At 35.4% G+C, this 25,392-nt stretch overlaps 1 protein-coding gene across 1 annotated transcript in view; it reads right to left on the bottom strand.

Moving 5' to 3' along the window:
- The window catches only part of LOC116732420 (uncharacterized), a 51,716-nt gene extending 30,411 nt beyond the window's left edge, over window positions 1-21,305 (bottom strand). The window contains exons 1-14 of the mRNA XM_032582568.1: window positions 18,067-21,305; window positions 16,589-16,759; window positions 15,744-15,977; window positions 15,532-15,631; window positions 13,997-14,238; window positions 13,468-13,725; window positions 12,928-13,335; window positions 12,456-12,704; window positions 11,328-11,585; window positions 9,973-10,386; window positions 9,495-9,743; window positions 8,264-8,521; window positions 6,917-7,330; window positions 6,433-6,681 (exon numbers count right to left, since the gene is read on the bottom strand). Coding sequence (XP_032438459.1) covers window positions 6,433-6,681; window positions 6,917-7,330; window positions 8,264-8,521; window positions 9,495-9,743; window positions 9,973-10,386; window positions 11,328-11,585; window positions 12,456-12,704; window positions 12,928-13,335; window positions 13,468-13,725; window positions 13,997-14,238; window positions 15,532-15,631; window positions 15,744-15,977; window positions 16,589-16,759; window positions 18,067-18,100 — 3,538 coding nt within the window. The 5' untranslated portion in view covers window positions 18,101-21,305. The remainder of the gene's footprint in view (window positions 1-6,432; window positions 6,682-6,916; window positions 7,331-8,263; window positions 8,522-9,494; window positions 9,744-9,972; window positions 10,387-11,327; window positions 11,586-12,455; window positions 12,705-12,927; window positions 13,336-13,467; window positions 13,726-13,996; window positions 14,239-15,531; window positions 15,632-15,743; window positions 15,978-16,588; window positions 16,760-18,066) is intronic.
- Window positions 21,306-25,392: the final 4,087 nt, after the last annotated feature.

Raw genomic sequence — 25,392 nt, 5'->3', positions numbered from 1 at the left:
TCTTTTTGGCCGTATATGACTTTTTCATCCAAAGCACTGTTACACATGGGATTAGGTCGGAACTTTAAAATGGAGCATAATAATAATTTCAAAATAAAAGCCTTGAATATTTTTACATCATGTAATTGCTCTTTTTGGCCGTATATGACTTTTTCATCCAAAGCACTGTTACACATGGTATTAGTTTGGCCCTTTGAAATGAAGCATACTGAAAATTTCAAAATAAAAGCCTTGAATATTTTTACATGACGTAATTGCTCTTTTTGGCTTTATTTGACTTTTTCATCCAAAGCACTGTTACACGTGGTATTAGTTCAGAACTTTAAAATGAAGCATACTGAAAATTTCAAAATAAAAGCCTTGAATATTTTTACATCATGTAATTGCTCTTTTTGGCTTTATTTGACTTTTTCATCCAAAGCACTGTTACACATGGTATTAGTTTGGCCCTTTGAAATGAAGCTTAACAAAAGTTTCAAAATAAAAGCCTTGAATATTTTTACATCATGTAATTGCTCTTTTTGGCTTTATTTGACTTTTTCATCCAAAGCACTCTTACACGTGGTATTAGTTCAGAACTTTAAAATGAAGCATACTGAAAATTTCAAAATAAAAGCCCTGAATATTTTTACATGACGTAATTGCTGTTTTTGGCTTTATGTGACTTTTTCATCCAAAGCACTGTTACACGTGGTATTAGTTTGGCCCTCTGAAATGAAGCATACTGAAAATTTCAAAATAAAAGCCTTGAATATTTTTACATCATGTAATTGCTTTTTTTGGCCGTATATGACTTTTTCATCCAAAGCACTGTTACACATGGGATTAGGTCGGAACTTTAAAATGGAGCATAATAATAATTTCAAAATAAAAGCCTTGAATATTTTTACATCATGTAATTGCTCTTTTTGGCCGTATATGACTTTTTCATCCAAAGCACTGTTACACATGGTATTAGTTTGGCCCTTTGAAATGAAGCATACTGAAAATTTCAAAATAAAAGCCTCGAATATTTTTACATGACGTAATTGCTCTTTTTGGCTTTATTTGACTTTTTCATCCAAAGCACTGTTACACGTGGTATTAGTTCAGAACTTTAAAATGAAGCATACTGAAAATTTCAAAATAAAAGCCTTGAATATTTTTACATCATGTAATTGCTCTTTTTGGCTTTATTTGACTTTTTCATCCAAAGCACTGTTACACATGGTATTAGTTTGGCCCTTTGAAATGAAGCTTAACAAAAGTTTCAAAATAAAAGCCTTGAATATTTTTACATGACGTAATTGCTCTTTTTGGCTTTATTTGACTTTTTCATCCAAAGCACTCTTACACGTGGTATTAGTTCAGAACTTTAAAATGAAGCATACTGAAAATTTCAAAATAAAAGCCTTGAATATTTTTACATCAGCTACTTGTGTTTTGAGCATTATATAACTATTTTAACCCAAGGACTATTACGCTTGGGATTAGTTTGGCCCTTTGAAATGAAGTTTAACAAAACTTCCAAAATAAAAGCCTTGACAACATTTTAAATCGTACCGAATGGTGCACGTCCGCCTCGCTTAACGTTCTTGCGGTTCTCCGCGTGCCACTGATTACGTCGCGGCGTTCTTTAGCGTCGACGCCGATTTGTAGCGTGACGACGCCGGGCCCATGCCCGACGGGCGCGCCTTGGCAGGCCCCGGCTAAATTTCTTCCGAAATTTTCTAGTTTTTCACACTGAACTTTCTGACAAACTAGATTCTTCATTTAAACAAACAAAACTTTTTTTCACTCACTTGAATACCAATCTGCCCTTTATAAAAAGCAGAGGTTTGTTTTGTTAGGGTAAAATAAAAGTATTTTACCCTCATGTGGTTTTCAAACATTCTACGTTTGTAGAACTTGTGAAAACAATTTCCATAGAGGCACAGACATAATCTAAGAGGCCATCAAAAAATTGTCTCTAGTCCTACAACACTATTGGTTTGTTCATCTCCAGACCTACAGGGCCAGTGTTGTGGCACTAATACACCTGAGTGAAATGCTTAATGACCTCCATAGAGGCACAGACACAATCTAAAAGGCAGAAAATCAATCAATACTTGATCATATTTATGCGTCAGTAGCAATAAAAAATCTCTGGCAAAGACAGACATGGAGTGAGGCAGATCTTCACAACAAGATCTGAATCTATTCTACATATTCCTCCAATCTTTTTGTCTATGATTAATTATTGCAACTGTTTTCATGTCATCCATTGTATAAAACATACAACTGATGCTCTTTTTTCAGGATGTTGTTTGCAATTTTATAGATGTACTGAAAAAGTGGAGAGACCAAAAAGTCCATCCTGGAATAAATTGCTAATTAACAGAAGTAGTTTTATAGTTCTGTCCTGACAAATTTGCAGAGTTTTTTAGATTCCTTATTTTCATGAATCTAATAAATTCTTTTTACAGAATTGCTCACTGTGAGAAACTCTTTAACTTCAAACAGTTTGCATCAAATCTTTGTACTAAAATATATTCAAATTATTTTTCATTACCTCGACTAACATTTCTATATTAGAGATGTTATAAACAAATGTTGGTTTCATTTCTGTTTTCACACTGAGCTTAACTTTGGTTTGATCACTGAGTTTACTTTAGTGGTCCTATTATTAATTATTTGCAATTAAATCATATTCTAAGGCATAAAGTTAATAGTGTTTCAAATGTGTGCCATCTGTTCTTCAGAGTAATAGAATAAGGAACAAAAACACAAAGACACATTTTGCACATTTGGTTATGTTGTCTAATAAATCTGTCATGAGTTCAGTTGTTTGTGAGGCATTACTTCTAAGAACCAGAGGTGACAATAATACACTGAAAGGGTTGAGTTACAGGAAATATCTGTTTAAAACGGGTTCTGCGTATAGCTTCGGCATCAAATAGTTATAAAGAACTATCTTTACCTCATACTGGCTGTCACATAGTTTGGTTCACTGTCAGGACCAAAATTCTGATCTCTGTGTCACTGAAACCTGTGCTAAATACCTACACCGCCACCTGGTGGTGGGAGATCAGAATAACACATTCACGTAATGGCCAGGGGAGCAAAATGGAGTCACACTGACTTAAGTTTTGCTTCTTCATACTTTTATTTTGTGCATATCATCACATACCTAAGTTTTTGTTTTCATGTTTTCAAGCATCTTTATCTAGCTTTCAGTATTTTATCTAACATAACTTTTTCAATAAAAAGTAACCAATTCATTGATCCTTAAAACTGTATTCAGAGGCAACACAATCATAGAAAAAATAAATGCAAATGATTAATAAAAATACAAGAAATTCTTACTTCAGTTCTTGGTAAAAAAAAAAAAAAAAGATAAAAATATCTCACAAAGAAAATCAAATCAGTAAAATGACAACATTCCAGAATTTAGATATTGGTACATAAAATAAACCTCATGTTATTTTAGGGAAAGGAAACAATGTTACAGATGAATTATCCAGAATTTGATGTCCCGGTGATTTCATGGTTTGGAAGAAACGATTTTAAAGTGAATGTAGACGGGACAAGTGAATTTGGAGTGAATGTTCAGACAACATTAAAATTCAACATTCGAATGTTTAAATGTCAAACATTCAACTTTCACTTGCGAGCTGGGTAAGGTAAGGTAATTTTATTAATATAGCACATTTTCAGCAACAAGGCAATTCAAAGTGCTTTACATGAATTAAAAAGAAATACAGACAAAATAAATCAAAGGAAGAAAAAGTATAAGAGCTACTTATTAGTTTCCCATGTTTAAGAATAAATGGTCCATAATTAATAAACTAGTAGAGTTGTTTCTCTGGATTCTTGTTCTGATAAAATTGATATGAGCCCTAATTCACCCCATTTACCCACAGATTACATTTTAAAAAGTTTGAGAGAGGAATGATTCTTTCTTATTTTCATCTAAATAAGTTTAGTTTATTCATATATTCAAGTTAATTCTTCCCAATACCTATTTACAACATTTGTTTCTCCCCATTACCATGATGATTTTTTGCATTTATATGATTGTAAAGCTGTATTTAAACGTTTAATGACCAGGGAAGCAACATGGAGTCACACTGAACAAATTTTTACTTTTTTATGCTTTTGCTTTGTTTTGCTTGCCAACCTAGATGTGTGCATACCATCACACACCTAGGTTTTTTTTCTTCACGTTTTTTCAAGCTTTTGCATCTAGATTTCAATATGTCCCCCAAAAGATTTTTTTCAATACAAGTAAACAATTTAGAGATCCCAAAAACCTTATTTAGAGACAAAAAACAGAAGAATGCACACATATGATTTATGAAAATACAAGAAAACCTTAACTCAGTTCTTAATCAACAAAAAGAGATTAAATAGTCAATTCTGTAAAACAACATTACAATTGAAATTAGTACATAAAATAAACCTCATGGAAAGGAAAGGAAAGAATGTTACAGATGAATTATCCAGAATTTGATTCCCTCGATGATTTCATGGTTTGGAGGAAATGATTTTCAGAGTAATGTGTGGCGGCAGATTATTTTCTCTGAGGAGCTGGATTGAAAAATAAATTTATGAGTCAAAGGTTAAAAAAGACACAAATAGACATAAAAAATGTAAATAGATATTAGCTTACCTCTATCAAAGCGTCTTCCATCTCTGATTTTGTCATTTCTTCTAGAAGCTCCAACTTCAAATCCAATCCAAAAACATAATCTGTTGACAAAAAAATTAGACATGTATAATTCACAAAAATAAGATAAATCAATTAAATTGTAGATTATTAAAGAATAATGTGATAACTGTTTTCAAATTAAGTATAAATATTTGAAACATCAACATTTTTATATAATACAAAAGTAATTATCCTAAGAAAAAAAGAAAAACTAAAGAATTTTATTTACTCACTTGGACCTGTTTGTTGGTCAATGAAGTTTTGTTAACATGAAAAGAAAAAAAACATATTGGGTTGATTTTATTTTCTATCATTAATTTTTGTAATTAACTAGTCAAGGAACAACAACAACAGTAAGACATAATAAATACAGGTGCTACAAAAGACTTGGGCCAACTTTTATATCTTTAGAGATAATTCACAAAGTGCTGCAGTTAAATTCAAGCCATTAAACAACAGAAACTTTGAGTTTATGGAAAAAATAATGTAACTTAATGCAAACCATGAAGTATGCAACAGATTTGAGTATCTTACCAGTAGCTGCAAATATGCTGACTCCACTGCTTCTGACATTTTCAAACACAGAGAAAAGAGTGAATGTGTAGTTTGTACGAGGGGTCAGAGATGTGACAGTGTAGGTCACTGGTCCATATCCATCTGGTGCACCGATGAATGTCTCTGTGCCGTCATACTGGAGAACAAAGTTGATGTTGCTGCCGACTTTATTCCACCGCAGAGTGATGCTGCTCTCATCTTGTTCTGATGCTCTGAAACCTTTTGCATTTTCTGGCACTGAAACAAACAAACAATATTGTGATGGTGAAGATATGTGTCCCACAATCTTAAGCCAAATAATTCTACTAGGAACAAATCCAAATCAAGCAACAATATTTTATCAATTTCTAATATTAGAAGCAGAATCTGGTGAAGTAAATCAAAAGATTAGGGTTAGTTAAAGTAAAAGTTAGAGAGCAGTTGATTTTGAGATTTGCTGTCTGAATGAAGAGAGTTTGATTCACTTTTTCAGTTTTTATTGGCTCTAGTTTCTTTTATTTCAGAATGATTAGACAGGAAAGCAGGTAATGAGAGAAGGGGAAAACATGCCGCAAAGGTCATCCATTCTTAATTTCCTCTATCACTAAAAGACACTGAAGAGGGTTAAAATGTACTTTTTACCCTTGCACAAATTGATGTTCTGGCTCATAGTGTTATTTTCTCATTGCATGTAGCATTAGACAATGTGTAAAAAAGAAAACCCCCCACTAGTGTTTTCATTCCTTAGACCTTGTGCCCATAAAATAAGGCATTTATTCACAGCAGCTTGGTTCCATGATTTAATTTAAAGTTGCATATTTTAAAACACAACTCTTGGAATTTGGAGAGAAAATGTCATTCTATGCATCTACAAACGAACAAACTTAATCTGAAAAAATAGATTACTATTGTTGTTTCGCCAATCAAAAACATCGTACCTTTCATTGTTAATGGAAGACAATAAAAAGAGTCTGAGGTTTTGTTTTAGCACAGCATTTGCTCCTGAGTTTCTGTCAGAACTGATGACTAACAGAGACGTTGGTCATAGTTTGGAATCTATAAGTTTTGTCTCAGTACGTAGTACATACACAAAAAGCACGAAAGAGAGGAGAAATCAAACTATTTTTTCACAGTCTGTAGGTTTTCAGAGATGATAAAGTAAATTTATTTTTCTTAAAATAATACCAGTGATGGTGTTAAAAGTTAGTTTGTGCAGTTAAATATCTTACCAGTGACAGCTGTCAGTTGCCCTCCACTGCTTCTTATGTTCTCAAACACATAGAAAAGAGTGAATGTGTATCTAGTTCCAGCAGTCAGAGATGTGACTGTGTAAGTTACTGGTCCATCTCCATCTGGTGCACTGATGTTTGTCTCTGTGCCTTTAAACTGGAGAACAAAGCTGGTGCTGTTGTTCATCTTGTTCCACATCAGAGTGATGCTGCTCTCATCTTGTGTCAATACTCTGAAGGGTTGAGGTTCTAACACACACAGACACAATATATATTCCAATATAAGCATTAGTTTTATCAGACATACAATTCATGTTTCACATTGGGTTAGGTTAAGGAAATAACTTAACTTAAATAACAATTTATAAAAACAAGTGAATTGCAGAATGTTTGTGTGTGTGCATCTGCATATACATATTAAAATTTCTTTGTTGTAAAAGGAAAAAGATTATTCTGAATTTTTTGTAAATTATTACAACAGTACCTGCACAATATGCCAGGTTGCATCCAAACGGCTGCTGAAGTTTGTAGACGTAATATCCATAACAAAGTTTGATCTGGATGGCGTTTGAGGCAAAAGAGAAGCAGGAACCATACCAGGAACCAAACACGTTGCGAGTTACGATTTCATTAAGTTGGACTGGATGAGTCCCGTTTATCCACAAAGGAGCAGCAGTTCCACATCTGTTTTCTGCCACACATTTCTCTGGTATCTGAGCGCTGGTCTGACCCAAATAAAAGCGATACCAACCACTCCAGGAAATGGACCAGTCACAGTGTATATATGAAAAGTAGTCAACTGTATTCTCTGTTGAACGCCATGTATCGTTCAGTACAGTGTAGTTCACACAGGGGTCAAGGCATTGAACAACTCCATTGGTGGTGATGCAGTCTGTGCCTGAAGGACAACATCAGTACAAGGATCGTCAAATAGAATATGTGGGACAAAACAGAGGATAAGCATTATAAGTCTAAAGACACAAAATACTTTTGTTTTTATTTCGACTTACTGTCAGATTTTGAGTTAATGAGGGTGAACAGGTTTTCCTGCACCTTTAGTGACGATATCACTAAAGATGCAGTCGGAGGAAATCATAAGAAAAAGAAAAAAAACATCTCCTATTTATAAAAAGAGATGTTTAGTTCAGGTATTTGCAGTTGGGTTTCCATGTATATCTATGAGTAGCCAGTATCTTAATTGTAGCTTACAAAAAAAAACACGTCCAGGTCAATTAAACAAGCAAAGAGCAAAAGGAAAAACATTAACGTTAAGTCTTGGTTTTAGCATATTTTTAGTTGGCATGGTACAACTAATAAATAAAATAATATATTTTAAATCCTTTTCATCAGTAAATCTACCTGTGACAGCCTGACAGCTACATGTTGCTTTCCATTTACAATCGCTCTCTCTACATGGACTAAACAAATCCTACTCAGGACAAAGAACAGAAACATCTCACATTCCCTTTATGTTTGAAAATGTTGATCCTATTAGGAAATTTAATGACCACTAAACATGTTTCTTTACTTTGTTGACCTTCAGATGAGACTCTTTAATTAGTTGCTACATAGCAGATTTTTGAGTAATTTCTTAAGACTTTAACAGTCTTCGAACAGAAAACTGGTTTATGAGAAATGGGGAAAACCTGTGGCAAAGGTCACCAGACCAGGACTTGAACCTGTGACAGTTGTGCTTTACCCTGCACTACTGAGTCTTTTAAATTTTTATATAGCTGATGGATCTTGTTCAATGACCAACCAATGCACTGCAGACTAACAGTATTTTGGTGTTAAAAAAGTTTCGCTTTCTTAATGAAATGTAAAGTCTTACCAGTAGCTGCAGTAATACTGACTCCACTGCTCTTGACATTGTCAAGAACAGAGAAAAGAGTGAATGTGTATCTAGTTCCAGCAGTCAGAGATGCGACAGTGTAGGTCACTGGTCCATCTCCATCTGGTGCTCTGATGAATGTCTCTGTGCCGTCATACTGGAGAACAAAGTTGATGTTGCTGCCGACTTTATTCCACCGCAGAGTGATGCTGCTCTCATCTTGTTCTGATGCTCTGAAGCCTTTTGCATTTTCTGGCACTGAAACAAACAAACAATATTGTGATGGTTAAGATATGTGTCCCACAATCTTAAGCCAAATAATTCTACTAGGAAAAAATCCAAATCAAGCAACAATATTTTATCAATTTCTAATATAAGAAGCCAAATCTGGTGAAGTAAAACAAAAGATTAGGGTTAGTTAAAGTAAAGGTTAGAGAGCAGTTGATTTTGAGATTTGCTGTCTGAATGAAGAGAGTTTGATTCACCTTTTTCAGGTTTTATTGGCTCTAGTTTCCTTTATTTCAGAATGATTAGACAGGAAAGCAGGTAATGAGAGAAGGGGAAAACATGCTGCAAAGGTCATCCATTCTTAATTTCCTCTATCACTAAAAGACACTGAAGAGGGTTAAACTGTACTTTTTACCCTTGTACAAATTGATGTTCTGGATTATAGTATTATTTTCTCATTGCATGTAGCATTAGACAATGTGTAAAAAAGAAAACCCCCCACTAGTGTTTTCATTCCTTAGACCTTGTGCCCATAAAATAAGGTATTTATTCACAGCAGCTTGGTTCCATGATTTAATTTAAAGTTGCATATTTTAAAACACAACTCTTGGAATTTGGAGAGAAAATGTCATTCTATGCATCTACAAACGTACAAACTTTATCTGAAAAAATAGATTACTTTGGTTGTTTCACCAATCAAAAACATCGTACCTTTCATTATTAATGGAAGACAATAAAAAGAGTCTGAGGTTTTGTTTTAGCACAGCATTTGCTCCTGAGTTTCTGTCAGAACTGATGACTAACAGAGACGTTGGTCATAGTTTGGAATCTATAAGTTTTGTCTCAGTACCTAGTACATACACAAAAAGCACTAAAAAAGAGGAGAAATCAAACTATTTTTTTACAGTCTGTAGGTTTTCAGAGATGATAAAGTAAATTTATTTTTCTTAAAATAATACCAGTGATGGTGTTAAAAGTTAGTTTGTGCAGGTAAATGTCTTACCAGTGACAACTGTCAGTTGCCCTCCACTGCTTCTCACATTGTCAAACACATAGAAGAGAGTGAATGTGTATCTAGTTCCAGCAGTCAGAGATGTGACTGTGTAAGTTACTGGTCCATCTCCATCTGGTGCACTGATGTTTGTCTCTGTGCCGTTAAACTGGAGAACAAAGCTAAAGTTGTTGTTCATCTTGTTCCACATCAGAGTGATGCTGGTCTCATCTTGTGTCAATACTCTGAAGGGTTGAGGTTCTAACACACACAGACACAATATATATTCCAATATAAGCATTAGTTTTATCAGACCTAAAATTTATGTTTCACATTGGGTTTGGTTAAGGAAATAACTACAATTTATTAAAACGAGTGAATTGCGGTTTGTGTGTGTGTGTGTGTGCATCTGCATATACATATTAAAACTGCCTCATTGTAAAAGGAAAACAGATCATTCTGAATTTTTTGTAAATTATTACAACAGTACCTGCACAATATGCCAGATAACATTCAGACGGCTGCTGAAGTTTGTAGACGTAGTATCCATAACAAAGTTTGATCTGGATGGTGTTTGGGGCAAAATAGAAGCAGGAACCCGACCGGGAACCAAACACATTGCGAGTTACAATTTCATTAAGTTGGACTGGATGAGTCCCGTTTATCCACAAAGGAGCAGAAGTTCCACATCTGTTTGCTGCTACACATTTCTCTGGTATCTGAGCGCTGGTCTGACCCAAATAAAAGCGATACCAACCACTCCAGGAAATGGACCAGTCACAGTGTATATATGAAAAGTAGTCAACTGTATTCTCTGTTGAACGCCATGTATCGTTCAGTACAGTGTAGTTCACACAGGGGTCAAGGCATTGAACAACTCCATTGGTGGTGATGCAGTCTGTGCCTGAAGGACAACATCAGTACAAGGATCGTCAAATAGAATATGTGGGACAAAACAGAGGATAAGCATTATATGTCTAAAGACACAAAATACTTTTGTTTTTATTTCGACTTACTGTCAGATTTTGAGTTAATGAGGGTGAACAGGTTTTCCTGCACCTTTAGTGACGATATCACTAAAGATGCAGTCGGAGGAAATCATAAAAAAAAAAAAAAACAGAAAAAAAACATCTCCTATTTATAAAAAGAGATGTTCAGTTCAGGTATTTGCAGTTGGGTTTCCATGTATATCTATGAGTAGCCAGTATTTTAATTGTAGCTTACAAAAAAAACACGTCCGGGTCAATTAAACAAGCAAACAGCAAATGGAAAAACATTAACGTTAAGTCTTGGTTTTAGCAGATTTTTAGTTGACATGGTACAACTAATAAATAAAATAATATCTTTTAAATCCTTTTCATCAGTAAATCTACCTGTGACAGCGTGACGGCTACATGTTGCTTTCCATTTACAGTCACTTTCTATACATGGACTAAACAAATCCTACTCAGGACAAAGAACAGAAACATCTCACATTCCCTTTATGATTGAAAATGTTGATCCTATTAGGAAATTTAATGGCCACTAAACATGTTTCTTTACTTTGTTGACTGTCAGATGAGACTCTTTAATTAGTTGCTACATAGCAGATTTTTGAGTAATTTCTTAAGACTTTAACAGTCTTCGAACAGAAAACTGGTTTATGAGAAATGGGGAAAACCTGTGGCAAAGGTCACCAGACCAGGACTTGAACCTGTGACAGTTGTGCTTTACCCTGCACTACTGAGTCTTTTAAATTTTTATATAGCAGATGGGTCTTGTTCAATAACCAACCAATGCACTGCAGACTAACAGAATTTTGGTGTTAAAAAAGTTTCACTTTCTTAATGAAATGTAAAGTCTTACCAGTAAATGCAGTAATGCTGACTCCACTGCTCCTGACGTTGTCAAGAACAGAGAAGAGAGTGAATGTGTATCTAGTTCCAGCAGTGAGAAAAGAGACTGTGTGGATCACTGGTCCATCTCCATCTGGTGCTCTGATGAATATCTCTGTGCCGTCATACTGGAGAACAAAGTTGGTGCTGTTGTTGATTTTATTCCACTGCAGAGTGATGCTGCTCTCATCTTGTCCTGACTTCATAAATCCTTTTGCATTTCGAGGAGCTGATTTTTAAAAAAAGTTCAGGTTTTTGCAGTTGGGTTTTCATGTATATCTATGAGTAGCCAGTATCTTAATTGTAGCTTACAAACAAAATACATCCGGGTCAATTAAACTAGCAAAGAGGAAAAGGAATATAGGATAGATCAGTGTTATGTACTTTTTAAACAGTATTGATCATTCCATTGCGTCTTTTCACTTTCAAAACCACATCATGTTGCTTCCAATCATCTATAATCTGTCCAGATATCGACATCATTCAAATCAACTAAACATAGTGGCTCAGGATGCACAATAATCAGAATTTGAATCCCCTAAGCTGACAGTCCTTTAGACTCTCCTGTTTCTAAAGGTGAGCTTAGTCATCTGAAGAGAAGAAAGTGTCATTAAGTTGTTTATACTGGGATCTCATTTTTGTAGTCATAGTTTATATTTCACAAGCAATGGTCAAAGCATAGAAAGACTGAATATTTATTCTAAACCCCTTAACAAGAAGCTAAACGGCTGCATTACGTTTTCCATTGTATTTTCCAAGGATGAGGGTTAAGGGGTTTTTACTACTAATTGAAAACAAGAAGTGCTCTGATTGTTCAGGGTACTGGTGAAACAATGTGAGCTTTTCATGAGGAATCATAAGCATTTGCTCCTGAGTTTCTGTTTGAAATGATGACTAACAGAGAAGTTGGTCATAGTTTGGAATCTATAAGTTTTGTCTCAGTACCTAGTACATACACAAAAAGCACTAAAAAAGAGGAGAAATCAAACCATTTCTTTTACAGTCTGTAGGCTTTCAGAGATGATAAGATAAATTTGTTTTTCTTAAAATAATACCAGTGATGGTGTTAAAAGTTACTTTGTGCAGTGAAATATCTTACCAGTGACAGCTGACAGTTGCTCTCCACTGTTTCTCACATTGTCAAACACATAGAAAAGAGTGAATGTGTATCTAGTTCCAGCAGTCAGAGATGTGACTGTGTAAGTTACTGGTCCATCTGCATCTGGTGCACTGATGTTTGTCTCTGTGCCGTTAAACTGGAGAACAAAGCTAAAGTTGTTGTTCATCTTGTTCCACATCAGAGTGATGCTGGTCTCATCTTGTGTCAATACTCTGAAGGGTTGAGGTTCTAACACACACAGACACAATATATATTCCAATATAAGCATTAGTTTTATCAGACATACAATTTATATTTCACATTGGGTTTGGTTAAGGAAATAACTACAATTTATAGTAACGAATGAATTTGTGTTTGTGTGTGTGTGCATCTGCATATACATATTAAAACTGCCTTATTGTAAAAGGAAAACAGATAATTCTGAATTTTTTGTAAATTATTACAACAGTACCTGCACAATATGCCAGCGTACATCCAGACGGCTGCTGAAGTTTGTAGACGTAGTATCCATAACAAAGTTTGATCTGGATGGCGTTTGAGGCAAAAGAGAAGCAGGAACCCCACCAGGAACCAAACACATTGCGTGTTACAATTTCATTAAGTTGGACTGGATGAGTCCCGTTTATCCACAAAGGAGCAGCAGTTCCACATCTGTTTTCTGCCACACATTTCTCTGGTATCTGAGCGCTGGTCTGACCCAAATAAAAGCGATACCAACCACTCCAGGCAATGTACCGGTCACAGTGTATAGATGAATAGACAGTATTCTCTGTTGAACGCCATGTATCGTTCAGTACAGTGTAGGTGTCACAGGGGTCAAGACATTCAATAACTCCATTGGTGGTGATGCAGTCTGTGCCTGAAGCACAACATCGACAGCCGGTACAAAAATCTTCAAGTAGAATATGTGGGACAAAACAGAGGATAAGCATTATAACAGTAAAGACAAAAGACAAAAGTCTCCCTTTCTTAATGAAATGTAAAGTCCTACCAGTAGCTGCAGTAATACTGACTCCACTGCTCCTGACGTTGTCAAGAACAGAGAATAGAGTGAATGTATAGTTTGTTCCAGGAGTGAGAGATGAGACTGTGTGAGTCACTGGTCCATCTCCATCTGGTGCTCTGATGAATGTCTCCACACCTTTAAACTGGAGAACAAAACTGGTGTTGATGTTGATTTTATTCCACTGCAGAGTGATGCTGCTCTCATTTTGTGCTGAAGCTGTAAATCCTTCTGCATTTGGTGGGACTAAGATAAAGACAATACAAAACGTCACGGTATATTAAACAAGAAGAAAGTATTTTGTTTCACAGCATAGTTGGGGATTTATATATATTTTTGTTTGTTAAACAAAAGAAAGCCTTCAAAAAATTTTATTTTTGGTTCTGTCTTGCATAATGTAATGTGCTTAGAGACTGTAGTTGAGGGACCTGCAGAAAATGACCACACCACAGTCACCTGTTGTGTAAAATTACGGATTATTTATGGCTGCTGAAACATCGAAAATGAGATACATTACTTGGTTTGTAGCAGACAAATGGCAAACTCAGGCTGCAACTTTCATCCGACCATCTTCCAGAGTCACTAAATGATCCAGCAACACACTGATCACCAGAGAGCTCATTGGGTTCGCCATCCGCCCAGTTTCGAAACAGAGAGGTGCTTCCATCAGACCACAGCTTTTCCCGATACAGTCCAATCCAAACATTGCTGGCACCTATTAGGGTTCTGATGATTTCATTTTCTGTCTGATTTCGTACACTGGCAAGGAAAAACAATGTTAATAAACAATCATATCAAATACAGGACACAAGGAAAATAATCTGTGTTGGGTTTCCTTTGGCATTCAGTGTGTTGGCCCCCACAGCGTGGAATCAGTTGCAGTTTGAACTTAAGATGTCGGAAATGATTTCACTGGACTTATTTCGAGCAGTTCTTAAAGATAGGCAACAAGATTCAGTGTCATTGTTTTTAAATTGTTTTTATTGTTTTATACTTGTGCATATGTATTAATTGTTTTTATCTTGTAACCAGGTTGCTATGTATTGCAAATTTTTGCTCAGGTCCCTCTTGAACATGAGATCTAGATCTCAACGGGGTTTACCTGATTAAATGAAGGAATATATCTCTGTGTGCTATCTTCGAAGGACAAGGACCAATTCTGCTTTGCATCTATTCTATAGAGGATTTTACTACACAAAGACAAAGATTCTGAACCAAGGAATTGAAGACTTCTGTTGCCAAGATCAACAGCCATCTGGGTATGAGTTGAACTGCTCCCCAAAAGCCTCTCTCAGTTTAGTAGTGACACAGGTCAGGGAAGGGAGTTAGGATGAAATGTTTGGTTTAAGTTGACTTTATTATTTTAAATTAGTACTGTAATCTCTAATAATTAATCTGTATGTCACTTATCCCTGCTAAAGCTTGCTTAATAAATACATCTTTTTAAAATTCTGTAGAGGTTGGTGGACATTGAAATTAATTGAGTCATTGTTTATTTTAGTTTCTCCAATTAAAGTAAAATTAGTGTACATGATTCCAGTAATGTGGTGGCTTCGGACTTTCCTTTAGTGAGTATAAAAATAACGACCCTGGGACTTGAATCTGAGTCACTAAACCTAATCTAGCCGTTTCCAAGTGCAGGTTCTTTAAGAGAGGGGGCTACCGTTAACAGAAGTGGTTATTGGGGCTACGCAGCTGTGAGGGCTACTCAGTTGACTGTTCTTTAACTGTAGAGGGTCGTAACTTCTGGATCGAAGGTAGTTAGAGCTAGATGAGCCTCTCTCGCCACCAGTTTAAACAGATTATCTCTCACAGACCTCCTGTAGGGTAAGACCCAGGTCTTAGGGATATTCCGGACCTGTTAGACAGAGAACTGGTCAGTAGTCAGCTCAGAGGAGTTGTGAGGAGTGGGCGGGGCTGACTATTGCATAGTAACGAACAAGACAAAAACCCAGAGGAAAATGTCTGGAATTCATGAACTACAATCCCTCTCTCTATAGATTATTATGCATTAATGCAGCATTTGCTTTAAGATATCGTCTTGTTATTTACCTGGCCAGGTCAACATAATTCGCACGGCAGAATTTCTGAGCTTCTGTCCAGTTTAGTGAAATGTTACTCAAAACATAGGATGGTGATCCACCTACTGTACCTGTAAATATATACACAAAAAGTAGAATAAGAAAACCAAAAGAAAATGATAATAATAATAATCTTTCAAATATATATATATCTATATATATATATATATATAACACTCTTACCATTATAGCACACAAATTGCATTGTCTCCATGCACCCAATATCATCCCATTGGCCCACAGGGAGATAACTTGAACCGCAAAATCTAACACAATGCTGTTGTCCAAAATTATTATCGGGTTGGCTAGGTCCCCAGTTCCTAAATGAATATTCTCCAGGATCGTAGAAGCTGCTGTCATTTAGGGACCATTTCCAGCTGTTTATTGTGTCATCATAAAGACCTATCCAGGCCTTGCCTAAATAAATAATAAAAAAACGTTTATTACATTAAAAAGCTGCAGTGAAGCATGTTTATACTCATATGATAAAACTTTCACTAATATGAAAACAGGGGCTGCACAGTGGCGCAGTTGGTAGGACTGTTGCCTTGCAGCAAGAAGGTCCTGGGTTCGATTCCCGGCCCGGGGTCTTTCTGCATGGAGTTTGCATGTTCTCCCTGTGCATGCGTGGGTTCTCTCCGGGTACTCCGGCTTCCTCCCACAGTCCAAAAACATGACTGCCAGGTTAATTGGTCTCTCTCTCTAAATTCTCCCTAGGTGTGAGTTTGTGTGTGTGCTTGGTTGTTTGTCCTGTATGTCTCTGTGTTGCCCTGCGACAGACTGGCGACCTGTCCAGGGTGTACCCCGCCTCTCGCCCGGAACGTAGCTGGAGATAGACACCAGCACCTCCTGACCCCATTAGGGACAAGGGTGAACAAAAAATGGATGGAAGGATAATATGAAAACATAAGATAAGGTAGTTTTATTTATATAGCACATTTTCAGCAACAAGGCAATTCAAAGTGCTTGAAATGTGGGGTTTGTGAGTATACATGTGTTGTTCACTCATTTTCAAATAAAAAACCCACCTGTATTATTGGAGGTGGTACTTAGAAAATCATCAACATCAGCTGAGCTTTCAATGGTGACCAGATCAGTGTAGTCCCGTCTGCAGACGCTCTGAGCTTCTGTCCAATTAAGTGAAGTGTTCACAAAGTAGTACTGATGGCTTTGGCCACAGGCAACACTGAGCAGGGCGCCTGAAATAAAACCGACTAAACTTTAACAGCATTGCATTACAGGCATTGCATTCATCTTCCTTATTTATTCCAAGTGTTCTTTCTGTGGAAAATGTCAGCAAAAATAGTGATTTAAAGCATTTGATTATTATTAGTGTATCCAAATGACAAGATGTGGAGACTTAAGTTTTCTTCAGCAAGAATCACTGTCAATGTTGACATTCAGATTTACAATTTGTTTGTCCTAAAACCTTTCTAGAATTTATTTTAATGCAATATCCATGATTTGTGTAGTTTAAAAGGATTTATATTTACTGAACTTGGTAAACATGAAGGAACCACAAAGTAACCTTCATAGCTGGTTTGCAGTGTTGTAGTCAAGACAACCTAAACTGAGATCAAGTCAAGACCAAGACCAGTGTGCATTGAGACCAAGACAAGACCAAGACTTTCAGGGTCAAAGAAAAAGTTGAGACTAAGAGAGGGAAGTCGAGACCAAGTCAAGGCCAAGACCAGCTCCCCGTACTACATGACAACCAAAGTCACATAGCAATGACACAAACCAACAACATCTAAACTTATGACTTCTACTAATTTTTGACACAAATGGAACCCCATAGTTTTGGAACAAAACTACTAGCAGTCAAAATGTGCAAAATCATTAAAACATTTTTCTTTTTATTTAAAACAAAAGCAGGGATACAATTAGAACTAGATAGTTACATACAATGTATTAAAAAACTTTTTTTAAATGCCAGAATAATGAAAGAGAAATAGTTTTTTTGCAGTTGTCTTCAAGTTAACTAAGATTACTGTAATGTTAAACTATTAGAGAAACCCTGCTGAGGATGCTTTATAACTTTAACATTTGTAAACCAATGTTAGTGTTATAAAGAGGTAAACCTGTGAATGTATTTTAAACACACTACTTACTTAAGTGACATCCTGGAAAAATGGAAACAAGTCGGTCAAAATCAGAGGAACAGAAGAAACAAATCTGGTTCATCTGGTAAAATTTCCAGACACCTGAACGTGCTAATCACATATTCAGCTTATACACTCAATTTAACAGACACATTCCATAATCAACTTACAAACACATTGTCTTATCGCAATTAACACAAATCATAACTGCAAGATAAAACTGAGTGAATCAGGTCTCTGAAGAAGCTATTAAAAGCGTATTGAGGAAGTCACAGTGCACCTGCACATTTTTAACACAACTTGATTTTAACTTTTGTCTTACATTTCATCTCTGTCTCAGTTTTCCATTGTGAAAAAATAACTAAAAGAACAAAAATTATTAGAAGCCAGAATAAGATACCAACCTGTGAGCCCAAACAGGATGAGCCTGAAATCCATCAGTAAAACCTTGAGAAAAAATAAAGTATCTAGATAATATCTTCTAAATCCAAACACTATGAATGCATTTCACAACTTTTACAAGTTGTGTGCTAGTAACCTATAAGCTGCAAAGCACACCTTAACAAAATCTTGAGAAGTACTGCATGTTTATAGGCATTTGAGTTGGGTGTGGCAAACAGTTACCAGCATCTGACAGAACAGGAATGAGGAATATCATAGTTTAAAAAAAAAAAGATATCAGGCAACAAAGCAGAGAAATGTTATTTGTTGCACTAGTATTTATCAACACCAGAGTTCATAGAAATTCACTTTGCATTAAGGCTTTTTAAAAAAAATCTAAAGTCTATTGCCAATATTATAATTTGTGAGACTAAAAGATCATGTAAGCAGGTCGTCAGCAGCACAGGAGCAGCAGAGGAGATTGTACTCTGAGTGTTTTCACTCAATGTCAAACTTCTAGTAAAAGTCAGAGTCCAGTCATCTGTATAAATATTCAGATTATTTTTGCAGCTTTCTGGGTCTATCAGAGGTGAACAAGAAACTTTGTGCAAAATGGGCAAAATGCTTAAATCCATGGTGTGAGAACAATCTTGAAGAAAACTAAATAAATTGGGTCATTATAAACTGTAGAAAAGACAAAAAAGGTCAAACATTTTTTTATCATGAGTAAAATGTAAATATCTTGGTGTTAAACTGGATTAGAGGCTGGATTGTTGGGCTCACCTGCTACTACAAAGCCAGAGTGCCAACCTTGAGCATGTTGGAGCATAAATATGATTCAAAGATAAATATGATAAAAAGAACATCTCTTTAAATAAACCCACAAACCTCTTCTTATCACAAGATATAATTTACCAAAATAATGTCTGGTGAAGCTGTTTCATTTGTTGCAGTGAAATAGTTGGAAGATTCAAACAGAAAGCTAAAGAAGCTGGAAGGACAGAACACATATTTTATTTGAAGCTTAGAAAAAAAAGAAACAGATGAGTATTGTCTTAACAATGAAGTATCTCTGAAAATCCAAATAAAGTATTGTTTTTCCACAATAAAGCTCTGTAAAATGTAAAACAAAGAAAACTACAGTTAAACGTAAAACAGACACATTAACAAACAAAAAAGGACATTTTATATTAATCTTTAAATCATCATTGGCTTTGTGAACAAGCAAGCTGACATAGTCAGAGTCAATCTGTGCAGATTATCTCAGCATAGATCTGAGTTTAGCCAGCATTTCCTTGTTTTTCACACTGAACTTTCTGACAAACTACATTCTTCATTTAAACAAACAAAACTTTTTTTCACTCACTTGAATACCAATCTGCCCTTTAGAAAAAGCAAAGGTTTGTTTTGTGAGGGTAAAAGAAAATTATTTCACCCTCATGTGGTTTTCAAACGTTCTACGTTTGTAGAACTTGTGAAAACAATTTCCATAGAGGCACAGACATAATCTAAGAGGCCATCAAAAAATGATCTCTAGTCCTACAACACTATTGGTTTGTTCATCTCCAGACCTACAGGGCCAGTGTTGTGACACTAATACACCTGAGTGAAAAGCTTAATGACCTCCATAGAGGCCATTAAGCAATAAATCAATCAATACTTGATCATATTTATGCGTCAGTAGCAATAAAAAATCTCTGGCAAAGACAGACATGGAGTGAGGCAGATCTTCACAACAAGATCTGAATCTATACCATATTCCTCCAATCTTTCTGTCTGACTAATTATTGCAACTGTTTTCAAGTCATCCATTGTATAAAACATACAACTGATGCTCTTTTTTCAGGATGTTGTGTGCAATTTTATAGATGTACTGAAAAAGTGGAGAGACCAAAAAGTCCAGCCTGGAATAAATTGCTAATTAACAGAAGTAGTTTTATAGTTCTGTCTTGACAAATTTGCAGAGTTTGTTAGATTCCTTATTTTCATAAATCTAATAAATTCTTTTTATAGAATCGCTCACTGTGAGAAACTCTTTAACTTCAAACAGTTTGCATCAAATCTTTGTACTAAAATATATTCAAATTATTTTTAATTACCTCGACTAACATTTCTATATTAGAGATGTTATAAACAAATGTTGGTTTCATTTCTGTTTTCACACTGAGCTTAGCTTTGGTTTGATCACTGAGTTTACTTTAGTGGTCCTATTATTAATTATTTGCAATTAAATCATATTCTAAGGCATAAAGTTAATAGTGTTTCAAATGTGTGCCATCTGTTCTTCAGAGTAATAGAATAAGGAACAGAAACACAAAGACACATTTTGCACATTTGGTTATGTTGTCTAATAAATCTGTCATGAGTTCAGTTGTTTGTGAGGCATTACTTCTAAGAACCAGAGGTGACAATAATACACTGAAAGGGTTGAGTTACAGGAAATATCTGTTTAAAACGGGTTCTGAGTATAGCTTCGGCTTCAAATAGTTTTAAAGAACTCCCATTACCTCATACTGGCTGTCACATAGTTTGGTTCACTGTCAGGACCAAAATAGTGATCTCGGTGTCACTGAAACCTGTGGTAAATACCTACACCGCCACCTGGTGGTGGGAGATCAGAATAACACATTCACGTAATGGCCAGGGGAGCAAAATGGAGTCACACTGACTTAAGTTTTGCTTCTTCATACTTTTACTTTGTGCATATCATCACATACCTAAGTTTTGTTTTCATGTTTTCAAGCATCTTTATCTAGCTTTCAGTATTTCGTCTAACATAATTTTTTCAATAAAAAGTAGCCAATTCATTGATCCCTAAAACTGTATTTAGAGGCAACATAATCATAGAAAAAATAAATGCAAATGATTAATAAAAATACAAGAAATTCTTAATTCAGTTCTTGGTAAACAAAAATAGATTAAAATATCTCACAAAGAAAATCAAATCTGTAAAATGACAACATTCCAGAATTTAGAAATTGGTACATAAAATAAATCTCATGTTATTTTAGGGAAAGGAAACAATGTTACAGATGAATTATCCAGAATTTGATGTCCCGGTGATTTCATGGTTTGGAAGAAACGATTTTAAAGTGAATGTAGACGGGACAAGTGAATTTGGAGCGAATGTTCAGACAACATTAAAATTCAACATTCGAATGTTTAAATGTCAAACATTCAACTTTCACTTGCGAGCTGGGTAAGGTAAGGTAATTTTATTAATATAGCACATTTTCAGCAACAAGGCAATTCAAAGTGCTTTACATGAATTAAAAAGAAATACAGACAAAATAAATCAAAGGAAGAAAAAATTTCCCAAGTTTAAGAATAAGTGGTCCATAATAAACTAGTAGAGTTGTTTCTCTGGATTCTTGTTCTGATAAAGTTGATATGAGCCCTAATTCACCCCATTTACCCACAGATTACATTTTAAAAAGTTTGAGAGAGGAATGATTCTTTCCTATTTTCATCTAAATAAGTTTAGTTTATTCATATATTCAAGTTAATTCTTCCCAATACCTATTTACAACATTTGTTTCTCGCCATTACCATGATGATTTTTTGCATTTATATGATTGTAAAGCTGTATTTAAACGTTTAATGACCAGGGAAGCAACATGGAGTCACACTGAACAAATTTTTACTTTGTTATGCTTTTGCTTTGTTTTGCTTGCCAACCTAGATGTGTGCATACCATCACACACCTAGGTTTTTTTTCTTCACGTTTTTTCAAGCTTTTGCATCTAGATTTCAATATGTCCCCCAAAAGATTTTTTTTTCAATACAAGTAAACAATTTATAGATCCCAAAAACCTTATTTAGAGGCAAATAAACAGAAGAATGCACACATATGATTTATGAAAATACAAGAAAACCTTAACTCAGTTATTAATCAACAAAAAGAGATTAAAATATTACCCAAAGGGAAGTCAATTCTGTAAAACAACATTACAATTGAAACTAGAAAATTTCGGAAGAAATTTAGCCGGGGCCTGCCAAGGCGCGCCCGTCGGGCATGGGCCCGGCGTCGTCACGCTACAAATCGGCATCGACGCTAAAGAACGCCGCAACGTAATCAGTGGCACGCGGAGAACCGCAAGAACGTTAAGTAAGGCGGACGTGCACCATTCAGTATTATAAAGTAAGTATATCAGCTAAAATCAGCAGAAACGCTAATGTTAGCGTCATTGCTTTCATAAGTATGTGGGAAATCACTAGGATATTTTCTGTAATTGATTTACTCCATTCAGTATACTAAACATTGCTAAAAAGTAAAATAAATAGCTAATAGCTTATTGAAGCTAAAATGCTAACGCTAATGAACCTTGCATTGAACTGTTTAGTAACAGTTCAATGCTCATAAACTGCAGGAAGGCAGTTCATTAGCATTTACCTAATGATTTTCACAAATATAAATTTTCAATAACGCACACACACAACATATTACAGTTTAAAAATATATATTGACCTTATGTTAAAGATTTCTACAAACTTTTTACAGGTAAAGTTTACAATGAACCAAAATTACAACGTTTAAAGAATACCATAAATTTAAGAATCTAATGTCTCTGCAATAAAAAGAAATTGCTATCTTTTTTATTTTTAAACAACACCTCATATTGTTAAATAACTGATTTTATGTATTCAAGTTTTAAATATTACATTTGAGTTTGCATGGATGTAAAATTACTGCTCAGTTTAAAAATTACAGTATTTTTAAACTGAGCAGTTTAACAATATGCTCAGTATTTTTAAACTGCTCAGCTAAACTTCGCTCTTTAGCTCGTTAGCTTGTCGATGTTTCAGTTTTATTCGCTGGGAAAATTATTCTTTGTCTGCTTTGAAGATAAGCAGACAAATAATAAAAAACAAGTTTTGATATTAACTCTCAACTTCATTCACAAAACTTTTTCGTTATTTATTACACAACGAACATGCATTTCACATAAGAACAAAACAATGAGGTGACGTTGCCTGTCCTTGAACACAACGCTGATCCCTCTTCACCCTGTCACCAACTCACACACATCCTCATTGTGTTGTGTTCTGTAAATAAACAAAACACAAGCAAAATCAATAAACTATATGCATATTCCAGTATACTGAGTTTTGGTTTTACATTCATTCTATTTAAATGTAGTTTGTTCGTGCTTACCAATGTTTTCTGGCCGGATGTCAGGCACCGTTTTCCCCTGGTCAGTTCGTCGATGTCTGGTTTTAGTTCTATTCTGTGGCAATCCGCAAAACGGCGTGTAGGTTTTCGTCAGTAATGCGCGATCTGTGCTTGGTCTTGTTTAAAGTCATTATTGAAAACATCTGTTCGCACAGATAGGTGCTTCCAAACGTGGACAAAACACGAGCTGCATGGAGTCGAAGCTGTGGCATCAAATCAGGGGGCAGTAGACGGTAAAAGTCCTCGATTGAAACATCACGGGACTTCGCTCTTTAGCTTCTTAGCTTGTCGATGTTTCAGTTTTATTCGCTGGGAAAATTAATAATCAGCTTGAGGTGACTCTGCTGCACTCTAGTGGCGAGAAGCCGTAATGTTGGTTGGTAAGAATCGGAAGGCATTATGGGATATGTAGTTTGTAGTCAATTCGTGCTCAAAACCTATTTTAAGTCAATCAATGGGGCTGTAAAACGGTGGTAGGGGGGAGAGGGCCACATAAAATGACGTAGCGGGCCACATGTGGCCCGCGGGCCTTGAGTTTGACACATGTGCAATAGAGGATCTATCTGCTGCTCATGCAAAACAGTCTATTTTAATCCCATGTGTAATAGTCATTGGGTTAAATCAGTTATATAATGCTGAAAACGCAAGTAGTTGATGTAAAAATATTCAAGGCTTTTATTTTGAAATTTTCAGTATGCTTCATTTCAAAGGGCCAAACTAATCCCATGTGTAACAGTGCTTTGGATGAAAAAGTCAAATAAAGCCAAAAAGAGCAATTACATGATGTAAAAATATTCAAGGCTATTATTTTGAAATTTTTGTTAAGCTTCATTTCAAAGGGCCAAACTAATACCATGTGTAACAGTGCTTTGGATGAAAAAGTGAAATAAAGCCAAAAACAGCAATTACCTGATGTAAAAATATTCAAGGCTTTTATTTTGAAATTTTCATCAAGCTTAATTTTAAATTGCCACACTAATCCCATGTGTAACAATTGCTGGGTTAAATCAGTTATATAAAGCTCAAAAGAGCAATTTTCTGATGTAAAAATATTCAAGGCTTTTATTTTGAAATTTTTGTTAAGCTTCATTTCAAAGGGCCAAACTAATACCATGTGTAACAGTGCTTTGGATGAAAAAGTCAAATAAAGCCAAAAAGAGCAATTACATGATGTAAAAATATTCAAGGCTTTTATTGTGAAATTTTTGTTAAGCTTCATTTTAAAGTTCAAAACTAATCCCATGTGTAACAGTTACTGAGTTAAATCAGTTATATACAGCCCATAGCAGCAAGTAGTTATAAAGGCCAGTTCAGTCCTGATCTGTTTCAACTGAGGATAGTTAGAACTACAATGATGCGTATTTGTAGTCCAAACCACCAGCCAATAGCCTCTTGAGATCCGTTGCTATGTTAAATAAGTTTCACACCAAGGTGTGAAGTGTTAGTGAAAGAGCCTGAGAGCCTCAGAAAATCCTGTCGCATGACTTTGCTCTGAAGCACCGTGACAGAAAACCGTACGGTCTAGATAAATTTCGAAAACATTTTACCGGAGCAGACAGGCGTATCAATGTCAGGACCGATTTTGATACTAATCGTGCGATATTTGTGGGCGTGATGGCGATTTCAAAAATGATTTAGGTGGAAAAAGTTGTCTTGATCTCTCACTCTAATCAGCGAGAGAAGCACTCTAACTTTAGGAAAAATGAGAAACTTTGGGTCGCTTAGAGACAAATTGTGGACAAACCGTAACTGGTATCGACGAGCCGTCTTCACTTTCGAAGAGATCACAGACGTATCTACAAAATGAAATTTGAATGGCATTTCTAGGTGAATTTGTGACGACACAGAAAATCCTCAAAAATAGGGTATTTCCAGGATTTTTCCCATTGACTTATAATGGGGTTTTTTTCGTAGTTTTTTGGGAATTATGTCGCCACGTTAAGCCCAAATCCCACCAAAAATAATAGCTCCAATGGCGTGAATTTTCTGCACGTTTTGATACCTCATTTGTAGGTGTGCACCCAGCGGTATGAGCCGCATTAACGGTTACGGAAGAAAAATAAAGAATATTAAAGAGACGCTTTTCTCCGACAATAGTAATAGGTTCCTGCCATTGCTTTGCATGGCAGGCCCCAATTAGTACATAAAATAAACCTCATGGAAAGGAAAGGAAAGA

Source organism: Xiphophorus hellerii, chromosome 14 (assembly GCF_003331165.1).
Source record: "Xiphophorus hellerii strain 12219 chromosome 14, Xiphophorus_hellerii-4.1, whole genome shotgun sequence".
Taxonomy (NCBI): domain Eukaryota; kingdom Metazoa; phylum Chordata; class Actinopteri; order Cyprinodontiformes; family Poeciliidae; genus Xiphophorus; species Xiphophorus hellerii.
This window is presented reverse-complemented; position numbering and strand designations above follow the sequence as displayed.